Here is a 24,250-nt window from a genome sequence, read left to right on the forward strand (position 1 = left end):
CTCATTAAAATTCACCCGTTGCGTGAAGCCGCGCCGATCGACCTCGATAGTAAACGTATTTTCATTTTCTGTGCTCTGTCCATCAGGGGGCGCGCCATGCTTTCTCTGAGCAGGGTTTTTAGCATGGCTGCTTTGAATGGCCCGAACCTGAGGTTAGTGTGTTTTTCTACAACACTTGGTTTCTCAGGTTATCTAGCTCTGGTTATTCTGAATTATTTTTAAAATTATCATAATTTTTATTGTGCAATGTGGACTTTTGGGAAAAAAAAAAAAACAGCATAAATCCATCCTTCTAGCCCTGCTATAAAGCGTGCTCAAACATCGCTTTCTACTGCAAACTAGACGCTGTTTAACGTGAAATACAAATATAAGTCCACTGAATTTTTGTTTATCTTGCTTTTGCACCGAGAGGACGGGAAGGCGCGTGCTTTTCCGAGACTCCGGAAAAGCTGCGTTTGTTTCTGTTTTTGTTTTCGGAAGAACGAAACCATCAAACAGCTTACGAAGATTTAATGTACATTTATTCTTACCACGTGGAACATATAGTATAAAGATTTCATACTGAATAAATGATATTCATTGAGCCAAAAAAGGGAAAAGGAGGAATTTACATGTTGTCTTAGCTACATAGTCTGAAATACAAATATGCAGAATCCATGACTGGAGAAAAATTGTCAAATGTGTACTTCATCTAGTTTATTTGTGTTGTACCAGGAGAGAACAGGTTCGAGCTGTGTCTGCCATACTACAGAGCTGTGGAGAGACCAGAGGAGTGGGTCTAATCAGCGGGGACTGGAGGTCACGCAGACCAAATTCCCATCTTCAGCCTCCATCCCTCACCAATAACAAGTGTGAGAATAGTGACACAGACAGAGACAGACACCGAGAAAGGAAGTGTAATGTACAACATTATATATACACCACAGCAAAGCTGTATTTGAAGTTGAAAACCAGTCCTAAGAGGTGATTTCTTTTCATAAGGGTATTCATACAATCGAGGGATAAGAGGAGGTAAGGGTGTTGTAGGTTCTTGATACTTTGGGGAAGAAAGCCATTTTCTGTTCAACACCAAACTCTATAATGACCTCGAAACTCTAAAAGAGCTGTATCATCAGCTTCCGTGTGAAACGCGCGCATATGTGTGTGTGTGTGTGTGTGTGTGTGTGTTACAGAATGCTTACACTCAAGAGCAGTACGGTACAGAAAATGTCCTACAATCTACTGCACACTGCACAGGCCTCCCCGGTGAAGGTGTCATTTGACAGCATTTTGCCTACTGTCGGGCTGACTGGTGATAATTTGTTTACAGTAACTATAACCAGTAGGCCACTTGTCAGTCTGCTTCAGCTCTGAACGTCAACCAGTTACAGACTCATTGTGCCCTCCAGGGGAGAGCTAGGGCACGCTGTGTCTCCCAAACTCACTGTAAACGAGACAGCAACTTTGGTTACAGTTTTTGTTTTTCAGCTATTTATTTATTCATTTATTTATCTTTATTAAAAAGTACTTTTTCCCCCCAAGTGCAGAACAGTCTCCCCAGCTGCGGTGCCCTGCTCTGTGTCATCCGGTTGGCGTTCGTGTTGCAAGTAGTGTCACTTTGCGAGCTCCCGTCTGGTTCGTCATCCGGCGCGGCTCCGTGATTACCCTCCGCGAGCGAGGACGCCCCCGGGAGGGCTCGGAAAAAATGCAATCTGAAGGATTTTCATAAATTAAAGAGTCACTTGAACTTTCCTTGCCCTGTTACACACGAGCCGGGTTACCAGGGAAGAGGGGACGGGGGATAAAACCCCCCCGAGACGTGGAGCCACAGCTCCCTACAGCTGTCATGACTGGCCGATCAAAAAGAGTACATCACAGATAACATGAGAAACCAACGAGTTCATTAAGGGAGACACCGAAAGGTCAAGGAGTCTGGACTCGTGTAGCGTGAACTCCGAGTGGTTCTCCTCCACCTTGGCTAAGGCGTGCAGTGCCCGGGCGGCTCGCCGCATCATGTCCGGGCTGGTGGGCTCGAAGTGCATCCCCTGTAGGTGTAGCAGAGAGCTCTGGCTCTGCTGAAGCTGCGTTGCCGCCAGACTGTCCTCCAAGAAGCCCAGCAGGTTGCCCACGCTGCCCTTTTGAACAGCGATGGCTCTGGCCGCCAGGGTGTCCCCCTGGGCCAGGTTGGCCAACAGGACCACGGCCATCTCCCTGCAGACCGCGATCTTCCGGTCCCCGATTAGCCGCACCAGGTTCCCGTATAGCTTCTCCAACCGACTGAATGGCGGAGTGGCCAGGATGAGGTCCACGTTGTTGTCTTGGATGCTTAGCTTGCTCAGTGTCTCCAGTACCAGTCTCTGAGGCGACAAAGCACTGTGCGGGCCCAGGGTGGGGAAAGGGTCCTGGGCCTCCGCCGAGGGGCAAACGGCCCAGTGGAGAAGACCATCCAACAGCGGCAAACATATGCTCTCGGGGTAGATCGATAGGTCCAGTTGGCCTGAGATGTTCGCTAAAGTAACCAGAGTGTTTTCCCTCAGGAGCTCCAGGCAGTCCCACCACCATTCGTCCCTTTGGCCCACTCCCTCGTCCGAATCCTCGTCTTTCTCGTAGGTGAGCGGCGCCTGTTTGCGCTCGGGGTGCCTGTGGTGGAGCAGGATCAGGCGGCCCAGCAGCAGCAGCAGCCCCGGGTGCTTGGACATCTCGTGGTCGTTGCCGGGCACGAACGAGAGGCTGCGGACGATGTTGGAGATGCAAACGCAGCGCCTGGCCAGAGAGTCCTGCCAGTTTGCCAGTGCGATGAGAGGCCCCTCGTCCTTGCTGTGAGGCTCGTCCTCCAGGATGGTGCTGGTCTGCTGGCTTAGAACGCTACCGACGCAAGGGACCGGTTTATTATTTTCTTGGTGACCTTTAGCGCCCTTCCCCGCTGTCTTCGACTCCTCCTCCTCCTCCTCCTCCTCCTTCTCCTGCCGCTCCTGCTGCTTCTCCGCCTCCCCCTCCTCAGGGCCGAGCGAGGCGCCGGCCTTCTCGACGGCGGGGGGAGGCTCCTTCGGCCCTTCTTCGTCCCGATTCTTCCTTTTCTCCTCCTCCGGCGGCAAACGGTACTCCCGTACGTCTTCCACTCGGACTCGTTTCTTCAGCAGCGCCTGGGGCACGGGTATCCGTTCTCGCGGCTCCAGGAAGTCTTTGCGCGGTTCGAAGTGGGTCTGGATGTGCTCCGTCGAGTCGCCCCCTCCGGCGCTCCAGTGCAGTAATCCGCTGTCGAACTCCTGCGGCTTGCCGTGATTGTTGGACTGGCCGGCCGCGCACGGGTCCCTCTTTCGTACCACCTTGAGAGGGAACTTGTCAAACTTGCTGGCCTGCTTGGGTCGCTCAGGCGGCGGTTGCGCGGAGCCGGTCTCGTCGGACGAAGGCGCCTTTCTCTTTTTGTCCTCCTCCTCTTTGCTCTGGAGCTCCGAGCACACCCTCGGCTCGTCTTCGCGTTTCATCTGAGGCGGCCGCTCGCCGTCCCGTTCCTCCTCGTCGTCGGAGTCCTCTTCCCCCTGGTCGGCGGGGTCTTCGGCCCGCGGCGCGTCCTCCGCCGCGCCATCCCAGTCTCGTTTCAAGGCGTCGGGATCGATTAGCGTCCTCTGGCCGGGGTCTCCGACTTCATACTCCCGCAGGATGCCGAAGATTTCAATGAGGCAGCGTCTGAAATACTCGACCACTAACTCGAGCAGGCCGGGCAGCTGGAGAGAGAGAGAGATACGGCAATGTTAGACGCCAGTCCCGTGAAAAACGGTCATAATTGGCCGCCGAATCGCACCGTGTTGAGATCGAAGGTGGCGATGCTGCTGTCGTCGTACAGCAGGATGTTAATGGTATCTAAGGCCCAAGTGCTCTCAGCCAGTAGCCCGGACTTCAGTGACATCATGACTCTCCAAGCCTCTGGGGTACCTGGGAAGGCGGCGCAAAAGCGGTTACGGTCGTAATTCGGACGAGATTTCTCGGGGTGGTATTTGGTTATTTTTAAGCGCGGGTGCGTCTACCTATATCTTTCATGGTGAGTCTCCGGCGTGGTTTCAGCACGGGGTGCGTGGCCTCTATGGACCCCATGGGAAAAGGCATGTCTCGTCGAATTAGCGGCGACTGCACCGGAGGCGGCACTATGTGTGACGCAGGCACTGGAGGGCCGGCCTTCTGCATTTTCATCACTCCGTGCATGTACGGAGATTTGCTGGGCGACGTCCTGCTCTCTAACGGGCGGGGCATGGAGGCCGGGCTGGACACCTGTGGAATGTGGTTCTGCACGCCCTGAGGGGGCTGGTAGTTTGACTGTACCGAGCGAGGCATGGGCTGGCCGGGCCCCGCCGGACCGTAGGGAGGCTGCCGCGGCCCCATCTGACCCCCCCACTGGCCGTCGTGATTCATGCGCTGCTGCTGCTCCGACGACATCATATCCTCGGAGCGGTTCATGCCGGGGTAGCCCGGGCCCTGGGACGGGCCCCCGGGGCCGCCCTGTCGGCCGTGGTAGTTCTGATAGTTCATATCTCGCGGGCCCTGCCACATCCCCCCCTGAGGAACCTCCGGACCCGACTGCATCATCTGGGGGGGCAGGGTCGGCTGGGAGTTCGGCCCCGTCGCCCCCTGCATCCGCTCACGGCCGAAGGGGAAGGGGAACTGATTGCCTGGGCCGGGGGGGCGGCGATCTGAGCCGGGGTAGGGCCCCCCGCCGCCGCCGCCGCCGCCGCCGCCACCGCCGCTGTACTGATTGTAAGACTCTTGCTGTCCTGAAGAGGGTGCAGAGGCGCTTCCTTGCTGCTGCTGCTGCTGCTGCTGCTGCTGTGGAGGTTGCTGTCCACCAGGAAACGGCCCACTGTACTCCGTCTCATGACGCTTCGATGGAGGGTAACCCCCTTCCACAGGACGTTTGTAACTCTACACGTTTGAAAAATAGGAGGCGGGGGGGGGGAATAAAATAAACAAGTCGCTTAAACACAGTTCCGGTCAAGCCGAGCGCTTATTTCAATGACTACGTCGAATGAACGCGGTGCAAAGTACAACCCCGATATTATTGATTTCGGAACGCCGAGAACGTCTTATTAGCGGAGCGCCGATCGATCACTTACCTGTTGTTGCTGTGGGTACATTCCGGGCTGCTGATTCGGGTAGGAGCCGGCAGGGGGCGTTCCCTGTCCTGGATATTGGCCGCCGTAGGAATCATGCCTGCGAACGTCGAGCCGCGTCAGTTTGACCGTGAAGGTGTCGTTCATTTGGAACTCAAATGATCGAATCCGTCGAAACGCGCGGCCGTTCACAGAAAACCAATACGGTTTCCCCTGCGACCGAGTGAATTACTACTTGCCGTCCGGCGTCGCCGTCCGCGGTACCGATTTGGTACATCGTTTTTTTTTTTCCCCTAATCCGACAAACTTTAATTTAGTACGGACGAGAAAATGAAGTGCACCGCTTCCTTATACGAACTCGATAACAATAGAAACGGGCTTCTCGTTAATCATTCGACGTCCCTATTTGCATCCGTACGGTCAGATTGCTGAAGAGGAAAGAGATCATTTCAGGTGAAATACACACGTTTCGTTTATAATCTGTTTCCTGTTTACGTCTTCATTAGCAATTTAAGCATGGCAGAAATCAATATTATGAGAAGGGAAAAAAAAATTATATATAAAATACATTTTGACAACAACCTGTGTTAAACGCAGCTTTCTACAGACAATCATCCCAGAATGTAGGATAAAAAGAAATCCCGTATATGTGAGAAACCGGGAACTAAAATAAGGGGAGCGCCGGCAACTAAAATAAGGGAAATAAGGGCTTCGTGAACGGACCGTGGCTGCTGCGGCGGGAAGCGATTTGGTGAATACATCCCAGCGTCGGCGTTGGCAGGCATCATAGGATTTGGCTGCGGAGCACTGGATCCCATGTTACCTTCTGGGCCCAGTCCTTGTTCTGGTCTGGATTGGAAGAAAAATGAAATGACGTTAGAGTGACTCAAAGGAGTAATTATTTAGTGCATAAAACTAGGACCCGTTGCGTAAAACCTTATAGAAAATGAATGAACGCAACAACGCTAGGAGAACACATTAAAAAAAAAAAACGAATAAATCCGATGTTAGAGAAAGCAGCCAAACCAAAGTGTCTGTAAATGTCAGAAAACTAAAATTACACCTCGCGGCCGTCTATCGGAATCACGTTTCGATCGCTCGCTCGCTTTTCCCCGCGTTCTCGAAAGTCAAGATATCAAAATCGACTCTAAAACAACCGCAACTTGTCATTTTCGGAGGATTGTAAACAGTCGGGCCGCGGTTACTGTTGCACTTTCGACCGGGTCATAAAAGCGCGTGGAAAATAACGAGAGCGGTTCCAAGATAATTAAAATACAATCAAATTAATTAAGGCTCCGACGGAATGTAATGAATGTTGACGATAAAGTGAATCACCGCCGGAGAGCATTAAGCCACACAGGTGCCAAAGCCCGGAGCGATAATTCTCCTCCGTACGAATACACATAATAAAAACTGTGCGAGAGCCGATCCAGGTCGGCTGTTTCCTCCAATAACGATGAAACGTGAACAAATCCAGCCTTAAATTATGAATGAATTTTTTTTTTTTTTTTTTTTTTAACTTCTATCCGTAAAAAAAGTCAACCAACCAGCCTCAGGAGGAAAAATGGCTTCTTACCTCCGGTCGTAGCCTGGTCCAAAAGGGTACTGTTGTCTAGGTCCCATTGGCAGGGTCCCCATTCCTCCAGGTGGCGCTCGGCTAAACGGAGGCTGTTGCTGCTGCTGTTGTTGTTGTTGTTGTTGCTGTTGTTGTTGTTGTTGTTGTTGTTGCGACGGCGGCTGCTGCTGCTCCCCGCTGTTCGGCCCCTGATTTGCAGGTAGAAACTGCTCCCCGACTGCGACGGCGATGATATTTGAAATTAATCAACCGCGTTGTTCAAGGGGGGGGGGGACGAGTTACGTCTCGCATCGATAACTCCGCCTACCTTTCCGCATGTTACTGAAGGGGTCCTTGTTGGGTTCGTAGGCGCCCATCCGTCCCTGCATGTCCGGGGTGTTCATGGCGGACTGATACGCCGAGTTGGGTGTCATGTTCTTCCTCGGGAAAGCGGGATCGCTTCCTTCAGAAAAGGGGTCCTGCAGGTTAACACTACTCCTAGGGGAGAAGCAAATTTAAGGGGGGGGGGGGGGTTGGGAGAAGCGGATTCGGGGAGGGGACGGGAAAAAAGACACGGACGGAAATTAGTTTTGCGATTTTTTTCGGGGAAGGGAATCGGGCGAAGGTGTCGAACGAGAGTCACCTAGAACCGGGCGGCATGGGAGGCATCTGGGTGTGGGGGGTGGAGGCGGGGGTCGGGGGTTTTAAGTCCCCGCCCTCGGCCATGGAGCTGCTGGTGGACTGCGGCGTCTGGGGCCCCTGCAGGGAGCCCGACCCGGCCGTGGAGCAGAGGGACGCTTCGGTTCGGAACGGAGGGAGAAACCAGACGGACAACGGTGAGACTCGAGACCGTTATCGGGACGAGGGTTGAGGAAACGGACCGGGACTTCGTACCTGGAGAGGGAGGCTGGACCTTAGCGGGCTGGTTCTTCTTGTTGTCCGAAAAGATCTCGGGAGGGGGGTCTTCGCCGCGTTCGATTTTACACTCGAAGGCATACAAACACTGGATGTACTGCTTTTTCAAAGAGCTGGCGGCGCTGCTGGACGTACCCACGTTCAGCGATGTCGCCAAGTCGCGCCATTTCTTATTCTTATTAACCTGAAACGAAAAGGCGGCGGTTGGGAACACCTCCGAAGGCGCCGGCGGCGGCGGCGTGGAGAATTTTCGATATTTACCTGCGTCATCCCCCCGATCTCTTTGACGGACATGTAAAGCCGGAAGAGGTCCAGGGGTTTGCGACCTACGGCGGGCATGTTGGTCATTCCCAAGGCTTTCTCTTCGATGAAAGCCAGATAGCGGTCCACCCACATCTTCCTCTCCGGCTCCGGTCCGAGCTCGTACAGGCGCGTTATCTTTTCGCTGGTCGTGGTGGAAGAATTGGACTTCTATTCGCGTGAGAGAAGTGAGAGGAGACGCTTCAAAACACATTGGAGGGGTTCTTTTTCGAAATATTCCTATTCCGACGCGACGCCCACCGCTTACCTTGGATTTGGAATCCGGTTTGGGCGTTCCGGCCCCGTCTACTTTGTTATTCATCTTGTTGTTCATCTCCGGACTGGGAGCCATGCCTAGATACACCAGAAAGAGTGATTTTTTTTTTTTTTTTTTCCCCCAATCCATTTTTAAAATGACTCTATTAAGAAAAGAGTGAGGGGGGGTTGTTTCTGGACATCTTACCACTCGAATTATTGGCCATGTTTGGCCCCATCGGATAAGGTGATCCTCCTTGCGTGTTCATCATTCCAGGCATGTTGTTCATGGGGGGGCCGTAGGGGGGCCCCGAGCCCATCATACCCGGAGACATGTTGGGATAACCGGACATCCTGAATGGATAAAAAATACGATCCGGCACGTTCAAGCGGCGACCAGGAGGGCAAACGCACGACGAAAATGAGAAGATTGCGCGAACGCCGACCTGTTGTGCATGGAGTTCGCCGCGGGGTGCTGCATTGCCGTGGGGTCCTGGGGCTTCCTGTTCATGCCTGGAGGCGGACACATCCCCGATCCTACCTGGGGCGGCATGCTGCCCATGTTCGGGGGCATGTTGGGACCCATGTTGGGGCCGTAGGGACGGGCCCCCATTTGATTTAGGGGCATCCTTCCCGGAGGAATACCGGCATAGGGTTGCCCCCCACCCTGACCCGCCATGGGGTTCATCGGGCCCATGCCTGGCCCGGGGTAGTTGGCGTTTGGCATGTTGCCGTAGCCGGGCTGCCGAGGATAACCTAAAAATACAGTTCAAAGAGTCGGTTAAGTTGTGAGCCGTAACCGTACAAAAGCCCGATTGAACAATCGGGGAAAGCATTTTCGGAATAAGGAGGGTTCACGGGAGGGCCGGAGGGGTTCGGGCTGTGTGAAACAGACTTCCGACGATGTTAGCGGCGAGAGCTGTGCACCCTGAGCAACAAACCTTCGTCACAGTCTGAGCCCTACTGACAGCAGGCTCTGCGACATCAGCTGACTCCCTGCTCCACAGCTATTAATAGCTGCGACAGTCAGAGGGAGCGACCAATGGTAGCCTAGTCCTACGAGGCGGGGAGATGTTCCCGATCGATTCGTTTCACCGAAAAAACACCCGACGGAAACTTTCGCTCGTATGCGCTACGTTAACGGGGAAACGACGGGACATTTCGGGGCCCGTAACTCGCCGTCGGCATTGAAGCGCTCACCTTGAGGTCCATATTGTCCCGCTTGTTGTCCGTAGCCGCCCATGGAGTTGTTCTGCTGATATGGACCCATTCCAGGATGCATCTGTCCTCCCGAGGACTGGCGCGGGGACAGCGCCGACGCCGATTGAGGGGAGCCGTACGGCGGCATCTGGGGGTTTCTCTGCATGAAACCTGAAACGGGGAACAGGCGGTTCGCCCGGATGCTACGTTGACTAGCGGTACTTGCTAATGGCGGTGCCTCCGTGGCCTACCTCTCTCTGGGGCCATGGGAGATTGGCTCATTCCGGGGTGAAGGCTTCCATCTGACTGGACGCTCGATGGCCGCGGGGGAATCTGGGATCCTAAAGAGCCACGTTTCAAATTAGCATTAGCATGAAATATCAGAGCTAAAGTATAGACGGGGCTGAAAGCAGAGCCGCAACAATGATTATTCCGTTTAAGGGTTGAGGCGGACGATCGGCGGTCATCGCCCCGACGGAGACCGGTCCGAAATAATCGGTACTGAAGAATCCCGGCACATTTACTTGGAAAATGAACAGTCTGAATGACATAAGAGTTTTAGCATTTAAAAGGGAGAGCAATGCCTTTGAGCTCGAGTGACTGTTCTCTCGCACAGACATGCGCATGCAATCTACACAATAGAAGACCGTGAGTAACAAATAAAAGGTATTTTGAAAGAGCTCAAGCCCTCAGATGTGAATTAGTCGGGAAGGTTCGACTGCGGTTAAAGGTTGCCATGGTGATGCAAGCTGCTTAGACTCTTCAAAATCAAAACGCGGATTTAGCGGAGAAACGCTCCCTGAACTCCGGCTCGGAACGGTACGGTGTTATTTTAATGTCACGAGAGACGAGTCCCGTCTCGCGGCGAGAAAACATCGGGTCAAAGTCATGGGAACGACAGCCGGGTTGAAAAACGCCCCTGTTTAAGTTTCCTCCCGGCCTCCGTGGAGGTGAAGCAAGGTCGCTGTCCGAAATCCGCTCCTGACAAGAATTAGTAAAAGGAGCTGCTGCGGGTGGGGAGTTGGATCCCTCCGAGGGATGAATTCATTGATTTTGCTCGTAAATTTTAGCGCGTTTTTTTGTAAATGAAACCGTGATCTTGCAAGCAACTAGCATAACCACGCGTTGACGAAGGGTCGATGTTTTATCAAGGATTTCGGCGACGACCCTCCGGTATCTCGCCGGGGAAACTGTGGATTCGACGTAGCGGAAACCAGACGCGGCACCGCAAACAAAGTAAAATCGACTCGCATCACTCGGGGAGTTTCGGGGTAAACGCGGGGCGGTTTCGTGATGCGAGAAACATTAAAGCGGCCCGAACCCTGGCGGAGAAGCACGTTCGTAAACAAACATTTGCGGCGGCGAGTGCGAGGCCGGCTTAGTGCGAAGACGCACAATGAGACGGCGTTGTTGGGAAGAAAGTTGCGGGAGTTCAAAGAGTTGCCTCTGAAGACGAAAACTCGTTTTGTTAGAGAGGCAGAAAGGGGACGGCGTGGTGGAGCTGGAGGGCCGCCAGCTGGCAGCTCTGAGAAGCCCACAGGTAAATGCATTCGGGTACTTTCGAGTTACAGGGCGGCTTGTTGTGCATCTTTGGTCCGCGCCGACCTTTAAATGGAAACGTTGAAGAACATCTTCTCCCTGCTCTGGATGAGGTTTAGACATTAAAGCCTCTGAAAGTGATGGTTTTTGTTGCTGCCACTAAATTTAATGGTTCTCCTTTGGCCGGTGCTCAACCCTTTCAGCGGCTTTTATGAAAATCAGCCGAGTCGTTTTGGCAAGATCCCGCAAAGATCCGCACACACACACACACACACACACACACACACACACACACACACACGCGCGCGCGCGCGAGCGAGCGCGCGGATCCTCCTCGCCGAGAGAGGCGCCTAAAATACGACGCGAACCGTAAAGACGGTACGGGAACAGCAGGATCCTGGGTAAATACACTCCAGCGAGGTCTCCTTAAATGTTAGCTCCTTCGGCGTTTGAGCGACGGGCCCACCTGGCATGTTCGCCGGTGACAGCGGTCCTGTCCGCGGCGTGCTGGCGCTGGCGGGGGAGCCAGCTGGGGACGGCGAGGGCCCTCGGATGCCTGACAGGTGGGGAGACGTGTGAGGGGAGAAGGGCGACTGGGCCGGGTTGCTCTGCTCGCCCTGGCTGCTCGACACGCCTGACGTGCTCACGCCGGGACTCAGCGCGCCCTCTGCGCCCGTCGGCAGGTCGTCAATGGACCCGGAAAGGTCCTGGACACAAGGGGGGAGAACGGCGATACTGTCAGCGGGAAGACATTTTTAAGGCTTTTAAGGCATTGATATTATTTCGCACTGCATTTTCTGTGTTAGCAGATTTGTCACCGTAGCGCTTTCTGCTGTGGAGATATTAGCCGCGTGCGCACACACACACACACCTAGAGGCCTCTGTCCCTATTTATCGTTTTCAAAGAAAAATGTGTGTGCGTTCGTGCCGGTTGTTGTCATGGTTACCGAGGTTTTCGTAGGATGCCAGCTGATTCAGCTCGTAGCAGCCGCCTTGCCACGTGATTTCGAATACATAAACAAACTCCAGAAGTACCCCATCTCGCTTTTACACATTTTCGCGGCCTTATGAAGAAGCAGCGGCCACACGCGCTGCACGCGAACGGCGGCGCGTTGAAGCTTACGGAATATAAATGAACGACGGTGAATCATTTTAAAAATAAATAACCGGTGCTCGAAGCACTCCGACTGGGACTTCAAAAAAAAATACACGGCCTGTATGTTAATATTTTGATTCCTAGTCGAACCGCAGCGCGCGCGCGGATAAAATATAAATAAAAGACAAACAGATAACAATCCTCTCGAGGCGCAATCAAAAATCGTAATGAAAAACAAAACATTTTTGTTTTTTCGGGCATAATACAAAAGAATAACTAACCGGGAGGCTGGAAGGGCGTCCTTGACTGTCCTCCGGGCCACCTTTCGGCTGAGCGGATGGCGGGGCGTTGGACTGAAACGAGTCCTGGGACACCTCCTAAAGAGACGACAGCGTGCGCGCTCAGGAACGGTGCCGGAAAATCACCTTCACGGGAAAAAATACCAATGACTAAGATACCGATGTGACGGCGGTACCTGCTGTTGTGGAGGAGGAAAGCGCTGATAAGGTGACGGTTGTGCTTGCTGCTGCTGCTGCTGCTGCTGCTGCTGGGCGTTCTGTGGGTACGTGGAGGGCTGACCCTGCGGGTGCTGGCTGTGACCCGGCGGCGGCTGCGGAGGTTGCGACTGGGGCTGCTGGGGCTGCGTGGGGGCCTGCTGGGGTCCCTGTGAAGATGCCGGGTAGTTGGCCTGGCCCTGTGACCCTGGAGGAGCCTGCGAGCCGGGCTGCTGTTGGGCCTGGTTGGGCGGGCCCTGCTGCTGGGCGTAGGGGGACTGGCCCGACGGCGGGGCTGGTGCTTGGGAATAAGGTGGCTGAGACTGCGGGGGCCCTTGAGACGGACCCGGCAGCGGCCCCTGGGACTGCGGCGGCATATGGGGCTGCTGATAAGGTGGGCCTCCTTGGGTGTGCGGAGCAGAACTCGGTGCAGGGTGAGGCTGTCCCGGGTAAGGTGTCTGGCCCCCTGGTTGTCCTGGCGGGGGCTGAGAGTAGGGGGATTGCTGCTGGCTTGGGTGAGGACCCTGGCCGGGCTGACCGTAATAAGGCGCCTGACCCTGAGAGCCGTAACCTCCTGGACCCTGCTGCCCGTAGGATCCCATCTGAAACGACCACACGTGGACGGTGAGCGCGACCGAGACACATCGGAGCAAGAGTGCGAGGAGCGGCGCGATGTACCTGTGGCCCGTACGGCATGCCGCTCATGCCCCCGGGAGTACGTCCTTGCAGACCCACCGAGTATCGCTGCGGGGCCGGAGGGCCGTATCCCTGGCCCGGGTAACCGGGCCCCTGCTGCGGGCCTGCCGGGGGCCCCTGCTGGGACTGCTGACCGTACGGGCTACCTGCTCCGTACGGCTGCGCCCTCATCTTCCCCATTGGGTCCATGGGACCGGGTGGCTGGAATACACACCGTACAACAACAGTTAAAACAACCAACCTAGGAGTATCTGTGAAACGTTCGCGCACGTGACGCTGAATAAACACGAGTGCCCGGCTGAACCGCCGCGGTGCAGAAAGTGTAAAATTATGCCTCTCCCAGAATATTTCCCACGGTCATTACCCTGGTTTTTTCACCTCGCTTTGCCATAGTTTCAGAAGTCAACAGAGCTATATATATCTACTTTCAAATGGAGGGCAGTCTGCCCAATCTTAAACATATCCCAGCTGTGCTCCTGATTTGAGTCTGGTCCAAGTAGCTTTTTTTTTTCCCCCTGGAGAAGGCCGTTTGGCTCTGGATGAATGACACCAGAAATGAAGGAAGTACTTTCACAACAGCCAGTGAGAGTGAAAAGGGAACAAGCGAGTACTTCGTTTTTAAGTCAACAGTTTACATCCCTCCTTTAGGCCTGTGCCTAAATGGCTGTTTTCTCAAGAAGCCGCGCTTGTGCAACACATTTGAAATCTACACCCACGTCAAAAGAATTTGGCACCAAAAGCTCGGTGACTGTGTAATTTCCACAAACACTTCCCCTGATATTACACCATGTAAATTCCCACATGCACACTCCGCCAACAAGAGCCTCCTCACCTTAACAGCCCTTTCCCAACGGAATGCAAAATTCTTTACGTGACATTTTGCAGATCCGGGGTAATGAAGGGAAATAAATAAGGGCAGCACATGGCTAATCTGCATAAGACATAGAGGAAACTCCCTTGGTGGGTGAGAGATGGTGGACTGCCTTCTGATTGGCTTGGAGTGGGGGGGGCAAGTGGGGGAATTCTTTGCAGTCGCACAGTCAAACTTGTGTGGCATGCCAGAGACGGCTACTGTAAACTGGCATCCTGACAGGCCCGGTTCAGATTTTTCTTTTTTCGGTGCGGCCGGACGGATCCTCAAATCACTTGAAAATGATGGAAACAATGTACCGTGTACATAACGCTCATTTACCCATCTTAGCTGCACTGCACTGGTTAGATGCTAAACTGCATTTCGCTGTCCAGTACTCCTCTACTTGTGAAATGACAATAATGTCGATTCTGATATGAATCTAAATATGAGAAGGTTTACACCGGGCTGTTTCTCATCAAGGTGACATCAATTACAACAATTATACTTGGCACACTTATACTTGATTCTTGATAGTGTTGTTTCAGAGCAAAAGGTAGGGTGCGGGGCGGTGCAGGATCCACCGGTGCAAAGCAAGACGTAAGCGAACGAGACACAAACACATGCCGATTAATTGGTAAAATGCATTTACCGTATATATGATGCTGCTATTTGCACTTCTGGTTAGAAACTTAACTGCCCTTCATTGTACTGTACTTGTACTTGTACAATGACAAGCACGATGACATCCAAATCTAAACACCAGAGGGTTTGCAGCAGACCCGATATCTTATCGGGGCAACATCAGCTATACCAAACTAGGCGGTATTTAGTGTTATTGCATAGTATCAATGCTTGTATACTTGCTAAGCACAACCTATGTGTTTCTTATTGCTGAGTTAATGTTTCTTTTCCTAAAACTTATTCTCTCATCTTACATTTCCTGTGATTTCTAATCAGCTATACCAAACTAGGTGGTATTTAATGTTATTACGTGGAATCAATGCTTTCATAGCTCCTTAGCACAACCTGTGTTTTTTTTTTACTATAAATTATCGCTAAATTAATGTTTCTTTTACTTAGAACTTATTCTCTCATCTTACATTTCCTACTATAGGGCACTATCATATCATGTCATACTCCTGTATACGCTGTACATTTGGCCATTAAAGAGATTCTGATCAGCAAGTCCTTAAACATTTATCCGTGTAACCGCTACTCTTTTATATCGTTGTTTAAGAGCAAAAGGTATAATGCAAGCGTGCGAAACAAGGTATGAGTAAATGTGACATAAACACTCGCCTTATCAATGGTAAAAACCCATATACGATGTACATACTGTCAATTCCACATCTGCACTTTTTGCACCTCGATGTGCAATAACAATAGAGTTGAATCTGAACTAACATGAGACGGTTCGTAGCGCGCCCGGTTTCTAATCGAGGCAACATCAACTATACCGAATATGGTTTTATTTAACGTCATTAAGTAGTATACATCTATCTGTGCGACAGCTACTCTTGACGTTAAGGGCACAAGGGGTGATGCAACCCGTTCACAGCCAGATATAACCGAATGTGGTGGGAAAGGTAAAAAAAAAAAAAGAATATCTGGCAGCACATGAGTAAGAAATTAAAAAAAAAAAAAAAAAGAAAGAAAGAAAAGAGAAGTGGCGCCTCCAGGGTCCCGGGGATGAGTTGTTATCACCAACTGTTGCCTTGCATCACATGTAATTATAAATGGCTACGAGCAGCGGGTGAGCAGCCAATCAGATCTCAGCTCGTATGTCAAGCCGAGACCAACTATCTCTCCTGGCTCTGACAGCAGCCTTTTACCTCCACAATTCAAATCCCACAGCAAACCGCGATACCGTCCGCCCTCCCTTCCTGTATAGATTTAAATGTAAAAAATAAAATAAAATAAAAATTGAAAAAAAAAATCGTGCCATCTTGCGAGAGGGCGTTTAAGTATTTTTTTTTTGTTTAAGCAGGATGAATGCAAGCCACTTAGCCGTGAGGTGGGTCCGACACGCAACGCATTCCCGCCGCAAAAATAAAACAGACGGGGGAGAAGAGGGTGTGGGGGGGGTGATTTAAAAAAAAAAAAAAAAAAAAAAAAGTGCGGGTATAAGCATCATGGGTGAGGACACGGTGTGCTAACCGTGCGGGATTTTTTTTTTTTTTTTTTTTTTTTTTTTTGCGTGAGAAGAACCGGCGGTGCGGCGGAGGCTAGCCGTGCAGCACCGCCGTGTTCCTCCGCGCCGCTACCGAGTCGGGCCTTTACGGCTCCCCGGACGGCCGTAACGCCAAATCGGTGCCAGCAACTCCCTGCCTCCCCCTCCTCCTCCACCACCACCACCACCAGCAGCACCGACGCCGCCGCCACCCCCGCTCCCGCTCGGAGCGCTCTCCCGACGGCCACACGTCTTCGTAAACACCCGCAAAATAACACATTCTCCAACGGGCCGGGAGGGGAAAAACTGGGGGGAAAAAACACACACACACACGCATACACACACTCTCTCTCACACACACACGCATACACACACGGGAGGCAGCCATTTTAGAGTGTTTGCGAAGTAGTCCCAGACAATGGCTGGCCTGCTGCTAGTGAGGAGGAGGGAAAAAGGGGGACGCGGGGAAGCTCACGCAAGTGTACCCGCCGGGGGTGCACGGTTACCTGGGTTCTAGCTAGCGGTTGCCCGGCGCTTCCCGGGCTGAGGGGCGACGGGTGATGGCTTCTTTGTTGCCAAGCCGGATTGCTCCCTCCATACTGGCTGCTAGCGCCCATATCCGATGCTCCCTTGCTAGCTCCTTCCTGGCTAGCGTAGTCGCTCGGAGGGTAGTTGGAGTATCCACGTGTAGAGCTGGGCGAGGTGAGGAGCTTGTTGAGGGTCGGCGTGGACGTGGGTTGCGGGTTTCCGATGTTATATCTCTGGTTGGTGTAAGATCCGGCCATCGCCGTGGGTCCTCCCGCGGGTGGCGGCTGCTGCTGCTGCTGCTGCTGCTGCTTAGCTGGCTGCCCCCCAGCTGTCGGCGCCTGGGTACTGCGCGGAGAGTTCATGGCGTACGCCTGGCCCGGGTACGGAGTCCGGTTCGGGAAGGGGTTGTAATTGTTAAACTGGTGGTTGGAAAAGCCGTGATCGTGGGAATTGGGCTGGTACGGGTCCATAATGTTGCCCGGCTGCACGACCGGACCCGCAGCAGCTGCCATGCCAGGGCTTTGTTGTCCGCCATGTTGATGAAAAGGGGCCCGGCCGTAGTGCTGGCTGTATCCGTACGAAGGCGGGGGGAAAGCGGGGTTGTGATGATGGACCAGCCCGGGGTGGTTGTTCCCCTCCGGTCCCACGGAGTCATTCTGGTTATTATTGTTAGCCCTGGGCGGGTTCCCGTTCCCGTTCTTCATCTCGGGTTCCCCTCCTCCTCCTGCATTTCCCCCGTCGGCGCCGTCCTGCTGCTGCTGCTGCTGCTGCTGCTCCCCGCGGCCCGGAGATCCGCCGTCCAGCTTCTTGTCGGCCTGCTTGTCCCCCGGAACCGAATCCTCCTTGGGCTCCCGATCCGGCTTCTTGAGTTCGGAAGGCGGGCTCGTATTGAGAGTGGCGACCTGAGCGGCCATGATCCAGCCCCCCCCCTCTCTCGGCGAGTCAGTCCCAATCCGAAGCTAGCATTGAATATGAATAATTGTTTATAACCATTTCTCCTTGTGCCGATTCATTCCCACCCCCTCACGCCGGACCCAATCCGGCTTCCACCCCACCCCTTCCCCCGGTTCCGGCTCCGTGAAACGGGCTAGAGAGATGATGGAGGGTCCATACAGTGCGTAAAGGAGCGACACAAATTGTTGTGGGAGTTGTGTTAGTGAGCCCGGGCAGAGGCAGGGAGCGAACCCAACCAACACGAGGCTTCGTTAGATACAGCCATTTTACTGACCCGCACGGAGGCCCGCAAAACCCGGAGCGGATCTGCGCCGCCGCGGAGCGGACCCGCAGGACCCGCAGGATCCCCCTCCCTTCCCCTCCCCTCCCGCACTTTAGAAGCTCCTCTCCTCCAGGGGAGAGCGCGACGTCCACGCCGGTCACACTCGACTCTCACGCACGACCACGCAGGAACGCCAAATCCGGGCTCGGTTACCCGGCGTGCATTGCGCGGGGGAAACGTGCACGCGTATGTGTGTGCGTGGCTTGAAACACCCATCCCCTGCACACACATTTAATGCATTTATTTCTTAAAACTCCCCTCCCTCCCTCTCTCTTCCACACACACACACGTATGTGCACAAGCAAGTGAACGCAACACACGCACACTCACGCACAAGCCAGCAGAAGGAGGAAGCCTTGCAGCAAAAGAGACTAGCAATGCACATTCCCTCTCTTTCCCTCCCCTGCCTGCTCTCTACCTCCCCCTCTCCTCTGTCTGTCTCTCACTCCAGCAGAAACACTCCTCTACCGAGTGTGGGGGGATGGGCGAGGGATTCAGCCCTCTCTCACTCTCTCTCTTTCTCTCTCTCACCCCTGTAACATTGAACTATGCTGTGAAGAAGAAGAAGAAGAAGAAAAAAAAAAGCCCAGACCTTATCTAGCAGACATGGGATGCATGGATAGTTTCAAAGTCTCCCAACAATTAGGGAAATTGGGGAGCATTTGTCCCCTTTGCTTCAGGGAAATGAAGCAGATTTGGGTGGATGCAGTGTGTGTGTGTGCAGCATTGAGCTCGGGGTGGTATGGTAATAAGAAGTGTGTGTGTGTGTTGAGTTTGTTTTTTTTAAAGCGACTGAAACGAGATAAACACCTCAAATGTTTGCACAGCGCCGCGCTGTTCGGTTGGGAATCGATTGAAATTCAGCCTCTGGGAGTAAGAGGGACTCGACAGTCTTTCGATTTCTCCTCTCACTCTTGTCACATGTGCAGAGACTGTCTCACACACACACACACACACACACACACACACACATATAAACCTACCTCTAGGGGGCTTAAAGGGGGGAGGCAGGAAGTGCCAGTGAGAAGGCATACTTGATCACATGTACAAACATCGGAACACAATTTAACATTCTGCCTGACACACACACACACACACACGTTGAAAAATCCTGCAGGCCACGCCAATACTGCACAGGGTCAATGCAATTTCCCACATTATTGCGGGTTCCGTGAAGTGGATCGGGAATTATTTCTGTCCGTCTGCGATGATGCATTCAAGGAGGGAAGGGAAGGGGGGGTGTATATTGCCCACAGCATTTTTTTTTAATTATTATTATTATTTAAATGTGCAAGTATTTGTTTTTATTTAAAAAAAATACATTGAAGTGGCTTTTTTTTTTATTTAGGGGTAACGACAGAGCACAAAAGCCGCAGTGGAAAGAGTGATCGGCGAGTGGAGGGAGAGTTTTTTGAGACAGACAGAGGGTCTTCCATCCCAGAGACCAGACACAGGGCCAGTTGTGCAGAAACACAGATTTAATGTGGCTTCCTCTCCCCGCCTGACTTAATTTTTCTGCTCGGATCGCAGCGAAAAGCAGGGCCGGACTTTCCGGGAACCCCGCGACGGATTTGCAAGAGCAACCGGCGCCACCTGCTGGACGGAAATATATTGCAGCCGTGCAGGGAGAGGAGTGGGAGAATCAAGGTTTTAATTAAAGATAAAAAAAAATCAAAATCAGCTGTTTTTGTTGTTTTACCAGCTTGCATTTTGCTGTGTGACACAACAGCGGGTGGAAACAGGAACGTTTTGGCGTGGCGAACTGTCAGGTTTTGTTATATTTCACGGGGGGAAACTGCGACTTTGTGAACAAATCAACCGGAGAGTGTGTGTGTGTGTGGAAGGATTTTGTTTGAATGTTTGACACATTTTCATTTGAAAAATGCAAGGTTTCAATCGTGCAATTACAGTCTCGAAAAGGCGGCGATGGAAAAAAAAAAATTGAGGCTGAAAGTATTCAAAAAAAAAAAAAGAAGAAACGAACCGTCCACATTTGAAAAACCTTTAATTCACACGGCGAGGGAGGAAGTCAATGAATCTCTCTTTCACTCTTCCCTCGCGAGACGAGGCGGAGAGTCTTTTGATACCTGCTGGTTCAAACACAACCGGTTTTTAAAATCTAAAGGTCCATCATTTCTTCCTCCACGGTCTGTCCTCCGGTTTCCACGTATCGCTCCTGAACTCCCAGGGTTCTGGAATGCAGCATGTTAAAGACGAATATACACTGCTCAAAAAAATAAAGGGAACACTTAAAAAACACATCCTAGATCTAAATGAATGAAATATTCTTATGAAATACTTTGCTCTTTACACAGTTGAACGTGCTGACAACAAAATCACACAAAAATGATCAATGGAAATCAATTGTATCAACCCATGGAGGTCTGGATTAGGAATCACACTCCAAATTAAAGTGTAAAAACAAACTCCAGGCTGATCCAACTTTGATGTAATGTCCTTAAAACAAGTCAAAATGAATCTGTGTTGCTTCCTGAGTGGACACTATGATTTCACACAAGTGTGATTGACTTGGAGTTACATTGTGTTGTTCAAGTGTTCCCTTTATTTTTTTGCGCAGTATATTTCCACCGGTTGACATCCAGCGATAGACACTTGGATCCCGCACATTTCGGGGATAGGGGCCACAGGTGGCCGTTACTGAAAAACCCGGGTGAGTCACGGTGAGTCACCGGGGGCGATTAGGAAAGGATACGAGCCGAACTGGAAGTCTGCGCCCACGGCGGCTGACATCATGGCCTGCAAATTCCTCTCCTCCAGGTCCCCGAAGCAGTAGCCGTTGGCTTTGTCCACCGCCCGCAACACCTGAATCATGCTGTCTCTGTCCTGCACAGATGAGAGGACAAACATACAAGGAGGCCTTTTTTTCCTCGCCGCGACTCACGCTGGGTGTAAATTACGAGACGTCGCGAAGGCAAAGAGGGATTATGGGAGTTCGACGCTGAATGCGATGTGACTCGGGCGGTCCGAGACGGAGCTGCGTCTCCGCCGACCCAGAGGAGGTCCTCTGACTCGGGGAACACTTTGTGTTGAGAGAGAAATGCGTGATGTGTGATGTAATGTATGACGCCTGTGCAGGGTTTTGTTTTGTTTTTTTTAAGTCCTTGTTGGTGTCACGCCACTCGCATCATGTTTTTTTTTTGTCATTGTTATTGTTGTTTCGGTTGTCTATTCTCACTCTTGCCATCTTTTTTTTTTTTTTCTTAAGTCTGTTGTTTATTCACTCTATTGTCTATTTATTCGTAGGTATCTTTTGCTATCTTTTAATTGTCTCTCTTTTTTTAATATTTAAATGCATATTTATTAGTTTCCCCTGTGGGGATCAATAACGTATATCTTATCTCATTTTATTAGCATTTCAGACAAAAGAATTCATAGTTGACTCGGAAGACCGATGAAAAGGTTATTCAAAAACGTATCACGTGACTCATCATGTTTTTCTTTATTCTTAATTTTAAATAATGACAATTTCATCCACAGAAATCATGAATGATGATCGATGGTTTGAAAACAATAAATGACCCGAAACGCTTTAAATGAGTCAAGGACTAACTTCACCTTGAATACGTTTTTTTTCCGGCAATATTTTTCTAATTCTAATAGTCTGATATTTTTATTATCAAAATGAACTGACAGTTCATGCAATTTAATACAATTTTCTGTTTTTCTATTCCCAGACGTTTCCCTTTGATAAATGTTTCAGACAAGCTAATGCGTTGGCTCGATGCTTAGGAGGGCAGATGATGACCGCTGCGGCACATTTGCCTGATTAAGGCATCAATAAATCGCCAATAAATAGATAAGTAACATCTACAAAATGTGCAAGAGTGCATTTGCAACCAAACCGCGTCACTAACCAGCTGGGAAAATGCAAAAGAAGCCTGGATTCACACAAAGCAGATACAATTTGTTATGCATCGTTTTGGAAATGTAGTTTTCCTGTTTGTAATGGGGAAAAAAATGTAAATAGCGTGTGAAAAGAGGAAAGAAATTAAACATTTTTTCATTTTAATGTTTAAAACACTGTTTCAACTAGGGGGACAAACGACAAGGCTATTGAAGTGATATTCCAACACAGATTTGACGTTTTTTGTCATACAAAGATCAACATTGTATCACATTAATAGCAGTGATTTGAAGAAACAAACAAATTAAAAACTTGACTTTAAATTTGCACAATTAGCAATCACTAATGCTACGCAGCGAGTGATAATACGAGAACAGTTTCTAACAACGCTGGCAGAGCTCGGCGGAGTTTTAACGACTTCAAAAAAAAAAAAGGCAAAGTCATACCTGGACGTTGAGCGACACGAAGGAGACCAGGCCGTAATCCTGAATGACCTCCGCCAGCTTTTCGTTCAGATGGTGGAATTTCTTAAAAAAGGGGTCGGCGGACAGGTGGTCGAGTAGATACGTCAGGTCCATGACCTCTGTGTAGAAGTCAAGGTTGAACGCTGCCGGGGGCGACACGGACATTCAGAGGGGAGGTTTTTACCGCGGCCGATTCCACTTTCAGAACAAGTTACAGGTGTTTTCTAGACGAACCGGTAGAATCTGGACCCGTGAGATGATGTGATCGCCGTACCTAGCTTGCCGTACTGCTCGATCAGATCCATCTTGGAGAGGACGTTGACGTGAGGAAGCTCCACGTGCAGCATGGTGGAGAGGGAGGTGCACAGCACCGAGATGAACTTGGCAGGGTCGGCGCAGTAGTGAGAGTCCACCAGGTGCACGGAGGTGAGCTAGAAGGCGACGGGTAAGACTTGTCAGGGTCAGTCATACTGGAACGCAACTTAAAAGAACTGGATTTCAATAAAAGGGATATGTTGTTGGCGGATACGCTTCTTTTTCGGAGAACTTTAGCTTATTGAGATTAAATCGGATCAGTCACGTCACTAGCGGGAACTTGGGAAGACTTTCCGATTAGGGTTTGCAGAGCTTCCTCCGGGTTCTCCTGTTTCCTCCCGCAGTCCGAAAACATGCAGGAGGTGAGGAGACCCGAAAAAACGCCTTGACTTGTGAATGAGAGGGTGAATGGTTGCACGTCCGATTACATGACGACGACTGAATGAATGGTTGCATGTTTCGCCGGGTTCTGTAATTGAGGGTGAACTGTCTCGATGTGACGTGGGTGAGCGAATAGCTGTCTTTAGGAAACATGAATGAGTGAGTGAATGGTTGTATGTCTATCCAGGGTGAAATTTGTGAATGGTTGCATGTCTGTGTGACGTGTGAATGACAGGGTGAATGTTTGCATGTTTATCTGTGGTCCGACAATGGATCCAGGCGAACCCCGTCTGTCGTCCGATGACGGCGAAGACAAGCTTCCTTCGTGCAGGATAAGCAGATTCAGATGATGAATGAATGAATATATGTGTGTCATACTCACCCTGAAATTCCATTTGGCCAGATTGGCAAAGATATTTTTGAGGGAGCTCTGGTGGGTGTAGAGCTCCACTTGTCCGGGGCAGTCAAACAAGAAGTAGGAGTCTGCATGCTTCTTCAAGCTGCTCTCCAGCCAGTCCAGGTTGGCCTCCAAGTACTCCATGCAGTAGAGGAGGCCGCCGTTGGGCCCCAGCTTCAGGCCCTCCATCACATCATCCAAAGTGACCAGTTCCGACACGTCCACGGCGCAGGGGTACGGGAGGCCCTCGTTGGCGGGGTCCAGGTTCACCACCACCGCCCTGCGTCCCAGGAGCGTCAGAAACTCCTGCATAGCCCGGCAGTAGGTGGTCTTACCGGAGCCCGGGGGGCCGATCACCACCTGGCCGAAGCGAAGGGCGGGGGGCCCCTCGGCGAGGCCGGACATGGTGATCCGTCCTGGGCTGCGTCCGTCAGCGTCCGCCGAGCATCACGGCTGGTACCTAGCACCGACAAAGTTGCTGCGCGGTTCGCGTTAAAAGCCGGGTGAGTGCGTTAACTCACGCTTCTGTCTGTGAATATGAAGAATGAACTATTCCGTGAAGAACGGTGTGATTTTATTTTAAAAAGTCTAAGTTGTCGGAGGGGCTGCAGCCCAACTGTTTGCATGTGAGCGGCTATTGCTAACTGTGATGCACTTCCGGGTCATGTGACCGGCGCGTCAAAATAAAAGCTTGTTTAATTGGTTAACGCGAAGCGCCGATCTGGGTGCAAAATTATCTATTTATTCTTTTATTTTTTAATTAAAATTCATTTTTAGCAATAACTTTAGAAATAGTTTTCATTTGGTTCATTTGGCTCCAGGCTTTTTAACGTTTAAAATAATATAATGCCATACAGAAGAATCGCGAAA

At 51.4% G+C, this 24,250-nt stretch overlaps 2 protein-coding genes across 4 annotated transcripts; both read right to left on the reverse strand.

Moving 5' to 3' along the window:
- Positions 1 to 506: 506 nt before the first annotated feature.
- arid1aa (AT-rich interaction domain 1Aa) lies at positions 507 to 18,536 on the reverse strand. Of its 3 annotated transcripts, none has more exons than XM_086155256.1 (20): positions 16,661 to 18,536; positions 13,114 to 13,332; positions 12,417 to 13,037; positions 12,223 to 12,318; positions 11,312 to 11,552; positions 9,558 to 9,647; positions 9,307 to 9,477; positions 8,553 to 8,862; positions 8,315 to 8,460; positions 8,120 to 8,205; positions 7,813 to 8,022; positions 7,531 to 7,735; positions 7,280 to 7,433; positions 6,965 to 7,128; positions 6,658 to 6,874; positions 5,805 to 5,930; positions 5,085 to 5,181; positions 4,005 to 4,893; positions 3,782 to 3,912; positions 507 to 3,704 (listed from the first exon to the last, which is right to left on the reverse strand). In XM_086155256.1, the coding sequence occupies exons 1-20, from the start codon at positions 17,594 to 17,596 to the stop codon at positions 1,824 to 1,826; spliced, it is 6,990 nt and encodes a 2,329-aa protein (XP_086011382.1). In that variant the 5' UTR covers positions 17,597 to 18,536; the 3' UTR covers positions 507 to 1,823. The 3 variants fall into 3 exon arrangements, with proteins under 3 accessions (XP_086011382.1, XP_086011381.1, XP_086011380.1); XM_086155255.1 differs by having other exon boundaries at positions 6,965 to 7,131; XM_086155254.1 differs by having other exon boundaries at positions 6,965 to 7,134.
- Positions 18,537 to 19,335: 799 nt separating this feature from the next.
- gpn2 (GPN-loop GTPase 2) lies at positions 19,336 to 24,045 on the reverse strand. Its single transcript, XM_086155908.1, has 5 exons — positions 23,366 to 24,045; positions 22,562 to 22,718; positions 22,270 to 22,430; positions 20,672 to 20,802; positions 19,336 to 20,150 (listed from the first exon to the last, which is right to left on the reverse strand). Exons 1-5 carry the CDS (start codon positions 23,783 to 23,785, stop codon positions 20,078 to 20,080), a joined length of 942 nt encoding a protein of 313 aa, XP_086012034.1. The 5' UTR covers positions 23,786 to 24,045; the 3' UTR covers positions 19,336 to 20,077.
- Positions 24,046 to 24,250: the final 205 nt, after the last annotated feature.

The sequence above is a fragment of the Fistularia commersonii genome, chromosome 11 (genome assembly GCF_037954325.1).
Source record: "Fistularia commersonii isolate RoL2024-O1a breed Wild chromosome 11, RoL_Fcom_v1.0, whole genome shotgun sequence".
Taxonomy (NCBI): Eukaryota; Metazoa; Chordata; class Actinopteri; order Syngnathiformes; family Fistulariidae; genus Fistularia; species Fistularia commersonii.

Excerpts from the sequence above, each read along its gene's own strand:
- gpn2 (XM_086155908.1), bottom strand. The coding sequence starts at position 23,785 with ATGTCCGGCCTCGCCGAGGGGCCCCCCGCCCTTCGCTTCGGCCAGGTG. Across the intron at positions 22,431-22,561 it reads CGAGCAGTACGGCAAGCTAG|CGTTCAACCTTGACTTCTAC; the intron begins GTACGGCGATCA and ends CGCCCCCGGCAG. Across the intron at positions 20,151-20,671 it reads GCAGACTTCCAGTTCGGCTC|AACCCTGGGAGTTCAGGAGC; the intron begins GTATCCTTTCCT and ends GCTGCATTCCAG.
- arid1aa (XM_086155254.1), bottom strand. The coding sequence starts at position 17,596 with ATGGCCGCTCAGGTCGCCACTCTCAATACGAGCCCGCCTTCCGAACTC. Across the intron at positions 12,319-12,416 it reads TTCCTCCTCCACAACAGCAG|GAGGTGTCCCAGGACTCGTT; the intron begins GTACCGCCGTCA and ends TCGTCTCTTTAG. Across the intron at positions 9,648-11,311 it reads GTCACCGGCGAACATGCCAG|GATCCCAGATTCCCCCGCGG; the intron begins GTGGGCCCGTCG and ends GTGGCTCTTTAG.